This window comes from Mastomys coucha, unplaced genomic scaffold (genome assembly GCF_008632895.1).
Source record: "Mastomys coucha isolate ucsf_1 unplaced genomic scaffold, UCSF_Mcou_1 pScaffold20, whole genome shotgun sequence".
Lineage (NCBI taxonomy): Eukaryota > Metazoa > Chordata > Mammalia > Rodentia > Muridae > Mastomys > Mastomys coucha.
The window spans coordinates 3,097,797-3,108,282 of record NW_022196903.1 but is presented as its reverse complement, the minus strand read 5'-3'; the positions used below and the strand labels follow the sequence as shown (position 1 = coordinate 3,108,282).

The 10,486-nt window shown below is 38.9% G+C and overlaps 1 protein-coding gene across 1 annotated transcript in view; it reads left to right on the top strand.

The window, feature by feature from the left end:
• Positions 1-453: 453 nt before the first annotated feature.
• Sem1 (SEM1 26S proteasome complex subunit) overlaps positions 454-10,486 on the top strand; it is a 22,034-nt gene continuing 12,001 nt past the window's right edge. Inside the window, exon 1 of the mRNA XM_031381135.1 lies at positions 454-653. Within this exon, the coding sequence (XP_031236995.1) occupies positions 578-653 (76 nt within the window). The 5' untranslated portion in view covers positions 454-577. The remainder of the gene's footprint in view (positions 654-10,486) is intronic.

The following is a 10,486-nucleotide window of genomic DNA, read 5'->3' as shown; positions in this document are numbered from 1 at the left end:
TTACATCAACCTGTCAACTAGTTAGAACACAAAGACCCTTACCACATACAATTCTAAGATCAATGGGCACAGCACAATGGAAACGTTGGAGGACAGTCAGAATTGTCTAGCATATGAGTGCCTTTGGCTGCCTTTGGTCCTGGGTTTCCTGTAATGTGGAGATATTTAACAGCATGCTCAAGGAGTAGGTTTAGGTAGTGGAATAATGTTAAGGGCCTGGCTCTTAGCTGATGTTACTTTACCTTTCTAGATTTCTGTTCGCGATTGTAAGTTAAGTAATGGTCTTTAGTAATTTTATACACTGTAAATCTTTCACACGTAGGCAACTACATGAATAATAAAACGAACGAACACACTATAAAACAAAACAGTTCATTGTTTCAAGATGGGAGGACCTGCTACACCCGCAGGAAGCTCTTGGAAGACCTTAGCTGTCCCAGCATTCCTCGCGCTGGCCTGTAGCTCTTCCCCTCTAGTCTCTATGGTTGAGCCGGTGCTGGCAGTATCGGCGGCTCGAGAGTACTGAGGCTTCCAACTTTGCGGCCGATCTGAGCGGCGTGGGGCTTGGCGTGGCGCGATGTCCGAGAAGAAGCAGCCTGTCGACTTGGGTCTCCTGGAAGAGGACGATGAGTTCGAGGAGTTTCCCGCGGAAGGTAACCGCCAGGCCGCGCGCTGGGCCCGGGGCCTCCGGTGGGGCGGCGCCGGGCCTGCTTCATGGCGCGGCCCGGTGTTTTGTGCCTCGTCGCTGGGAGGAACCAGGTGAAGCTGGCCCCACGGTGCAGCGAAGTTGTGGCCTTTTAACTTCAACCTGGGACTCCGCATCTACAGTCTCTTGTTGTGCTTCATTTCCACAGCCTCCCCTTGGTATTAAACTTCAGAATCCTACTGTTGCCCCAGGCAGCCAGTGCTGTCTCCTCGGAAAGCTCGAGTGAGCCCTGTGAAGTAGGATGGTGTGTGGTGTACTCATTACAAATTTTGCCTCAAATTTCTGTTCCTCTCCATTTACGGTCACTTGAATTTTAACCCAAGCTTTTATAAAACTCTTACACTTTTGCATTCGAAACTAACTTCAATCCTAGGGATGCTTTAGTTTTCTCATTGCAGGTAATGATATAGCTAATATTGAAGAGGCTGCTATGGTCTTGGGAATGTAAGTGCTTCGCTTCTGTTGGCACAATCCATTTCCACAAATATAGGAAGTAGATACTAATGTATTTACCCTTATTCAGGTAAGGAAACTGAAGTTTGGAACAATTGAGAAATAGGCCCAGTGTCAACACTACAGAAATGGTGAAACTGAGATGCCTTTATTTACACCAAGTCCTTAACTTGAGCAGTTATCTTCTGTTTGCAAGGCCTCTTTTGCCACGTTAGTTTTTCAAATTGATTACTTTATTGGCTAATTGTTTTGAGTAGAATTCCCAAATATTTTCCCTTGTTTTTAAAAAGTGAGTTTATACTGTGACTTTCTGAAGATTGTAGGAAGAGAATTGTGGTGAGTCCTGGCATCAAGCAATTATCACTTGACAAAAATTGTACTTAGTTACCCCACCACGATCTCAATGTGCATAAAATCACATCACGGGAACATTTACTCTGTTTGAGTATAATGTACTGTTTTAGTTTTAGTGAAAGAAAACATTAGCATGTATATTATGCACCCTCGTAAACCAATTCAGAAGACATATTTCCTCCGAGTTAGACGTCTATAATATATTATGGGGTAGCTTACCTTATATTTTGGTAATGAATTTATCTGTTCAGTCAGATGCTTTGTTTTAAAGTTCATTAATAATCCCCTAACAGAGCTTTGTGATAGAATTTGCTAAGCGAGGGCAAGTTAGATTCTTATTCCAACTACTTATTTCAGATGGTCCTTCTTCCTTATTACTACATACAAGCTACACGGTTAAGACACGTGCTTTGCATTATAGGGTCCAACCTCTAATCTTGAAGCAATAGAGTTCACATGTTAAAAAACAAACAAACATAAATTCTTACCATTAAGTGGTCAACTCAGAATCTAAAAGGTCTTTCTGACCAATGTACCCACCCAGACTTTAACCCTCATCTTTAGTGCAAGTCTCTATTTAAAATAACTAGATAGTACAGAACCTATGAAAGAATTTAGAGGTTACTGTCAGCTTTTGTTAACGTTTGTGTAGTGTCTGCCCTTCAGAGCCTGTATTTTGAGCAGTTGTCTGTTTAGAGTGTTGACAGTTGTATTGTGTTTAAACATTTCATTGAAGTTAAGGAAAAGCAGAGATTCCAAAGACAAAAGAATGCACAAGAGATTTAGTGTAAGTACAGTGTCATTTATTGGTCTTCCAAATTTGTTGTTTCTGTTAAAATGTATAGAGTCTAGTTTGTTGGGGAATCTTTGATTTAGAATGAGAAGTAACATTTTAAGTGATTTGTTATGCTCCTGTATGTTTCTTCTCTAGTTAACAGTTACATAGCCTTAATTTAAGTTAGGGATATTTTTGCTGTATATAAAGATTAATTCACTGGGTGAAATTACTAAATATTTTCAAATTAAAATCTTTGATTAAAAACTAAAAGAAATAAAACCTGAAAAAAATAACACTGAAGCACCCTTTTTTGTTTGAGACTAAAAATGTTCTTCCATATTTTTAGTGTTGTCATGATAAAGATTCTCTGTTGCTGTTGAAATGTGGTTCATGGACATTTGCATTGTTTGGGAGGATGTTAGAAATATCTCTTAGAACATGAACCTTTCAGTATTTGAGTTTTCTTTTAAATTTTTTGTACCCAGATTGACTTCAGAGCGCTTTCCCTTTGGAAAACCCTCTTTTTTCTTGTGATTGCCCTTTATGAAAAATACACCATTGGCAAACTCACTAATAGAGTAAATGAAACATTTTCTTGTTAAACCAGTCTGGAGTTATCTCGGCCATTTATAGGACGTCTTACTGCAAGAGTCTTGTTACTTGAGAGTGTGCCAAAGTGGGGCTGACCACTCTTTGGGTAGTGTGTAGACTGTACACTGTGGAACTTATATCACAGGCAAGTCTTTGGATTGTTTCCATAGGTTGTTGGAAATGTTGTTGCTACAGCTCCTCCCAGATAAGAACTGCTAGATGGGATTTCAATTTAGTGATCTTAAAGAAAGATAAACTTTATTTTAAAGAGAAACTGTAAGTTCATGTTTGTGTGGGGACCTTATTGTTTCATTGAAGAGCAGCTCTTCTTCAGTGTGAAGTAGAACATCTGGAATGAGTCTCTGAAGGTACAAAGGAACAAATGTTCCATTTATCCCTAGTTCCCTTGTTTAGTCTGAATCTGTTACATTGGCAATTCCTTAAAATTATCCTAATTGGTGGGTATGTACCATAATGGTCATTCAGACGGAGCTGTTACAAAATCATGTTTAGAATCTTTGTGTAATGTATTTTACACAATTTCTAGTTATTTATGCTGAGTGAAAATAGGCTTTGTAAGGAAGCCATTCAAGTCAAAAGTTCTGGTATGACTGGTTTTAATATATTTCTGGAGCCCTTCAGAAAGAGTCTTAGACCCAGGTAATAACTTTGTGAGAACATTTCAAATTTTATCCATGCAGGTTAGGTTGGTGGTTATAGAGTGGATTATAAAATTGAAGTTGTTGTGTAATTGAATCTTGAAACTACTTTTTCCTTGTCAGACAGATATTGAAAGGATTTTAAAGTATTGCTGATTTCTTTTCACTGACAATTAGAAGTGGATCATAAAAGTGGGAAGAGACAGTGATTGTTTTGTCTTTTGTTTATTTGCCTTTTCCTTTTCCAGAGCTAAGATACTTGGTTTATATTGTCTTGCTTTTTTAGAATATTTTAAGTGAAATTGGGGACAGGATTTGCAATAGTTCTGCTGTTAACTATTGTATAATTTTTCTATAATCAGTGAAACACACACACATACCCCGAAAAATTAAGAGTACTGAAAAATCAGAATCCCGACAACTTCACCCTGTCTGTCCCCTTAAATTCCTGGGTAAGACCTTGATAGAGTTGAGAATCTGTCTGTTGAGTCAGTGGGCTGGTCATCTCCTGAAGCTTCTGCTGGGTAACTAAGGGCCTATCACTGGTATCTGACAAAGTAAGACATCTTGTCTAGGTCTCATCATCTGGTGAGTGCTTTAGTGTATCCAGTCACATGACTCATAGAGGTAAAAATGGCCAGCATTTTGTGGGTGGGAGCCAAGGAATTTAAACATGTAGTTAGGGTTTTATTACTGTGAAGAGACACCATGACAGTGGCAACTCTTTTAAGGAAAGCATTTAATTGGGGATGGCTTATAGTTCAAAGACTTTAATCCATTATTGTCATAGGGGGAAGCATGGATGGTGTACAGGCAGACATGGTGCTGGAGAGGTAGCTGAGAGTATATCTGGATCCATAGCAGGCAGAAGGAGGAGACTGAGTCACTAGGCCAGGCTTGAGTTTCTGAAGCCTTGAAGACCACCTCCGTTGACAAATTCCCTCCAACAAAGTCTAACCTATTCCAACAAGGCCATACTTCCTAAGGGTGCCATTTCCTGTGAGCCTATGGCATGGGGCCATTTCCATTCAAACCACCACCCATGTGCTATACACAGATGTAGCAAGAATGATTCGTTGTAAGAATACCATTAAAATATTAACTTGAGGTTGGGTGGTGGTGGTACACACGTTTAATCCCAGTACTTGGGAGGCAGAGGCAGGTTGATCTCAGTGAGTTCAAGGCCAGACTGACCTACAGAGTTCCAGGACAACTAAGGCTACACAGAGAAACCCTGACTTGAAAAACAAAATTAACTTGAACAGTAATCCTACTAATTATTAGAAGGATTTTTTGTTTGTTTGTTGTTAGATAAATGAAGAAGGCAGACAGGACCATTGTTGACTGTTTTCCGTACTGTCCAGTTGGTTGACCGTGTACCAACAGGGGCTTTGATGTCAAGACCATCCAACTTTTAAGTTAGTTGCATGGTGCTTGTATGAAATAGAAAACTTGTGTCACTCAAACTTTAAAAGAAGATACTTAGCCTGCTTGCTAAATAAGAAGGTACCTACCAAATATCCATTTTTAGAAATTGTATTCCAAGGTGGAGAGATGGCTTAGTGGTTAAGAGCCCTAGCTGCTCTTCCAAAGGACTGGCGTTCCATCCCCAGCACCCACAAGGTAGCTCACAACATCTCTAACTCTAGTTCCAAGAGCTCTAGCATCCTCACACAGACATATTTGCAGGCAAAAACCTGCCCATGAAATAAAAAATAGTAAATAAACAAATAATTGTATTCAAAGAAGTAAAATGTTCAATCTATACAATAGCTGTTTTGAGGTAGGGATGTTGAAACCACGTAAACATTAATTCTAATCCCAAACCTTGCATTTATTTACTTATTTCTCATATATTTATTTTACTGTGTGCTGATGGGATTCCTAATTGAGTAAATTATAGTTTTATTCTTTTCATTTCCTACTGTCTCTGATATGAATATGGAAAACCCCAGGTTTTTTTTGTTTTTGTGTGTGTTTTTTTTTAACATGTCCTCATCATTCTCTCTCTACATTTGCTGCCATGTAACACAAGAGGATTGAAGCCAATCTTATATTTCCCTACTTTGGTTGGAGTGGAGAACAGGATCTTGATTCTAGTTATGCTCATTGCTCTTAGGGTATTATTGCTCCTAGTGGAAGGAACAAGAGAACATGCAGTTATATGTATGTGTGGATATGTAATACCACAAGTCTACCTGGATCCTCCACTTGGAGTTGAAAACTACAGGTTCCTTGTAGCTTTTTGTTTGTTTGCCTTTTCAACAGTTATGACTCCCTTCTCTAGTAACTAGACACCTGAACACTGTATCTCAAGTGTATTTGTTTGTATATCTTAAATGTGTTGTCCATTGTTTATCCCCTTTTCTGCTGGCCTGTAAAGCTCTGCTCACCTTTTTTGGGCTTAGCCTTCTGTATGGCAGAATGCAATCACACTCTCTCTCCCTGCCCACCCTCCCCCTCTTCCTCACTCTAGTATAGCTGACTTCTTCATTCTCTCCAGGCTGTGACACACTGGCCACATATGTTGCCTCTTCATAGAAATATTCTCTTTTATTACCTTGGGCACTTCATCCAAAACCAGGTGCATTTTAAATTTAAACATACATTCTCAAATTTCCTTTTGAGAAGAGTTATGCTGATATATTTCCATTTACAATTCATGTTTTCTTTATTAAGCTTTCTTGCACCAGATATTGAACATTTTTGTCATTGCCGATCTGATGAATGAAAAGTGAGATTCTATCATTTTATTTCGGGTCATTTTCATTCTTTTTCTTTTAGTTGTGTGTGATGTGTGCGCGTGTGCATATGTATATGGAGGCCTAAAGTTAGCACCAGGGGCAACCTTCTACTATCATACATTGAAGCTGGGTCTCTCAGTGAACCTGAAACTCACCAGTTTGGCAAGACCAGGTGTCCAGCAAGCTTTCAGGATCTTCTACAGGTGCATGCCACCACACTCAGTTTTCTCCATAGGTGTTGAGGAGCCAATTTCAGGTCTTTGTGATTGCACTGCAGGCATTTACCCATCTGAGCAATCACCTAACCCCTTCTTTTCTATTGATTTTTTTTTTTGGAGGGAGATTAACTACTATACTTTTCTTTGAATTGCTAGCCCTAATATTTAGTTTCTTTGTCTATGATTTATACATAATAATTTGAGTTGTGAAAGGTTTTTATAATTGTGCTAGCCTGCTTGGGCTGCCAGAAGAAAATACTATAGACTGATGGCCTAAACAACAGAATTGTATTTTCTCACTCAGTCTGGTGAGACAGGTGTTGATAGTCATTCCCAGTGATGAGGAAAGCTGACTTCTCTTTTTTGTACTCCAATCATATCATGACGTCCCCACCTTCGTGACCTCATTGAGTCTGAATTATCCCTCACCCCCTCTGTACAGTGCTATTCATATAAAATTATAAGACACATGAGATGTATAGCTACATATGACTAGCATACTTTGTATATACATAGTACACATTGTTTAGGGATACATGAAAATCAAAATGAATAATCTCTACAGAGGTAGGAAATAAGAGTTATAAACCAGAATGTTAAACAGCACAAATTCTTTTGAAACTATCTGATTAACTATTATAGTGCTTATGTAGATTGAGCAAACAGCAAGCAGTTGTGACTTTTGTGGTGTTCAACATTACTACCTGGTAAGTTTTGCTCATTGCAAACTGAGTTGTGAAAACATTAAAGGAGAAGTAAAAATTGCAAAAATTATATGATCTTCTTTTGAAGTGTTTAAAGTTCACCAAATATCTTTATCCAATTCGGTAGCTATCTTTATTCTGAAAGTTTCTCTGCTTGAATTTCTTAACCCTACAAGTGCTTCTGTAATTAACATGTAACAAGTGATTTATTCATTTTATATATACTAATTGCTTCCTGTAAATCTGTTACTGAGGAATACAGAGAGAAAATGACTTTAGCTGCCATTATCAGTCTTAAATGCTTTCTTACTGTTCATAACAGCTCTGTGAGGTATAGACTTTACCAGGGGCTTAGCAAAACAAAGTAAAGGAAAATAACTGGGGTCACACTAGGTAGATACTATACTGAAGCAGATTTCACCTCTCCAGAATCTGTGTTTGAATGTAGTAAAGAATGTAAATGCTGAGGAGTGAGGACCAGTAGCTTTGTCACCATGCAGAGTGCTTCAGTTTTGGGAAATGCCTATCCCAGGAAGAGTTTCTAAGGCTTCACTCCTACCCCACACTCCATCCATCCCCATATCCCTGGTTAAACATGAACAATTTTGGTTTAGTCTATATTATCTGTTGTGCTTCTAAGGGAGATTTCTATTTCCTTCTTTTGTAGAGGGGTGTGGGTGTGGGTGTATTGGAATATTAAAACATAGCTAAGTTTTAAGTTCAACAACAGTTCAAAAAAAAAAAGAAAATTACTTTCATGGATTTAAAACACGAGTTAGGACTGTTGGGACGGATAATTTAAGGAATGAAACTGGGTAAACAGTTGGCTCTGTGGTTAAGAGCACCTCTTGCTGGGGACCAGGGTTCAATGCCCAGCACCCACATGGCAGCTTAGAACTACCTGCAGCTCTAGTTCCAGGGGATCTGACTCCTCTTATGACTTCTATGAGCACGAGTCATACATATTGTGCATATACATTCATGCAGAACATTCATACAAATAATGAATAAATCTTTAAGATAGAGATTAAAATGTGAAAAGGGGCTTCCTAAAGAAGGGGTAAGTAAATGCTTGGAGGGAAAAACACATTTGTGTTTATTATTTGTAGATGCTCTAGTGCTGGTGACATGGGTGAAGACTTCTCTGCAAGCCTCAGTTGGAGGCCACATGAAGGTGTAACGTGAGAGTCCAAGTCGTCCTAAGTTGTCTGCTGGTTTCTATATAACATGGCATGTGCCCCTCTCCCCCTTAGTAATTTTTTAAAGCTGCTTATCTATCTATTTAAAGAAAAAAGGAACTAAGAAATAGTATTTGTAAGTGTAGATAGCTAGAGATCTGATCTTGGAAATCTTTCAAGTCATAATTATTTTGGACTTCATAAGTAGATTTGAAGTGCTTGTGTAGGTTTTTTATTTTTATTTGCTTGCTTTTGACAATGAGGCATGTGAGTGTTGTATAAACATTTGGGAGATATTAAACCAGCAGAATTAAATTGGAATGGTAAAGACCAAACTCAGGTGGACTAAGTTGTAAATTGTTGAAATAACTGAGATAAGAAGGCTCTCCTGTAGGTTATTAGGAGTGAAGTGGGGATGATAAAGCATGAGTAACAGGAAGCCAATTGATTAATGTTGTTCTGCTGCCACGGACCGGGATTTCTCGCGGGGTCCCTGTTCCGCGGGACAAGGGATTCTGGCCAGGTGGGCACGGGATTCGGCTTTGACAAACAGACTACACACGGGTGGTGTAAAATCTGAGTGTATTTCTTTAAAAAATGACATGAGGCTTTTACAATCATTGCAAAAGAGAAATGAAAAATCTGGCAGCTCAACAGTTGAGGTACCTCTGAGGCTATCTGAAACATACTGGGTCTAAAGCAGCAGCTATCTCCTCTGAACTGGTGCTGCATCCCCAGGGCCCAAGCGGGGGAATGCGGGTGCATGAATCTGAGTCCTAGCCCATCTAAGTTCCAGTGTTAGTCCTACATGTGAGTCCAAGTCCTTCTTCTTCCAGTCCTAGTGCTAGACTGAAGTCCCGTAGGCAAAACGACCCCCACACACCCAGGTCAGCAGGGTCTGGTAGCTAGGTGTGAAGCAGGAGGAAGAGGGGTGGAGCCCTCTCTGTTGAGGATTCTTATGCTAATTCTCTGGTTCTTGCTGGAGGCAGGCAGAAGAGAATCTCGACCTAACTCTTTCAGCTAATGTCTTAGAGAGAAACCTTACAATTACTCTCTAGTACTTAAAACATTAAACTAAGATAGTTGGAAACATTGGTGAAGGTCAGAAAACAATGTCCGAATTTTCTCTTGCTAGCTGTAAGAAAATGATATCTTGGTGAGTTCCTAGCACACAAGCACGAAGACATATCTGGGCCACCTCTGAGTTTGGGGTGCCAGGCAACAATGCAGAGGCAGGAGGCTGACTTTCCTTGAAGTTTTCGCCTCAAATACCGCCATCACGCAAGTGTGCGTGGCAGTCTGCTAGTTATATATGGGGTTCCAGGAATACTAAGATATCAAGGGCTTTGATTTTGTACCTTTGTGCTGAAGAAATAGATGATGGAGCTCAGTTTGAATAGCACTGAGTAGTAAGAAGCAGGGTCAAAATTTGAGGTAAGAATTTAAGTCATAAGGGCATTTTGAGAATAATGATTTCTGGAAGCTCTATTAAATTAAGTAAAATTGAAGATACTGATTAATAAAATGAACAAAGTGGAAACATTCTGTCAAACACATGTTACTGATGAGAAGAATTTGATTTGAAATTTTTAAAAGGATAATTATAAATGGCCATTATAGGTTATTTGAGAATTAGACATTCATTTTAGATGCTTTGCCACTGTGGCAAGGAGTTGCTTGCTCACCAGTGGCTTGGGAGCACCATCATTTATGGATTGCTTTTGCTTATTTATTCTAAAGCTCTCCTTTGACATGTTAGAAAGTGGGAGCATAGTGATGCTGTGCTAGGTACTTTGTCTACTAAACAGACATTAGAGTGTAGAATATACTATAGATGTGTTTGCATTGGAGTTAGAAATCAAAGTTCTGAAAAGAATCCATTCTGGTTTTGTAATCTAAGGGAGGAGAGAGTCTGGTACTCTCCATTCTCACATTTGTGTCATAGTAGTTTGTAATTGCTCTGGTTTATTTAAGTTTACTTGATAATAAGTGCACAGTTTGATATATTTTCATCATGGAATGCATATGCAAACATTTTTCTATTTGATGAAATTCAGTTTCATTGATTTTTTAAAAAATATTTTTGTTGTTGTTTTTTTTT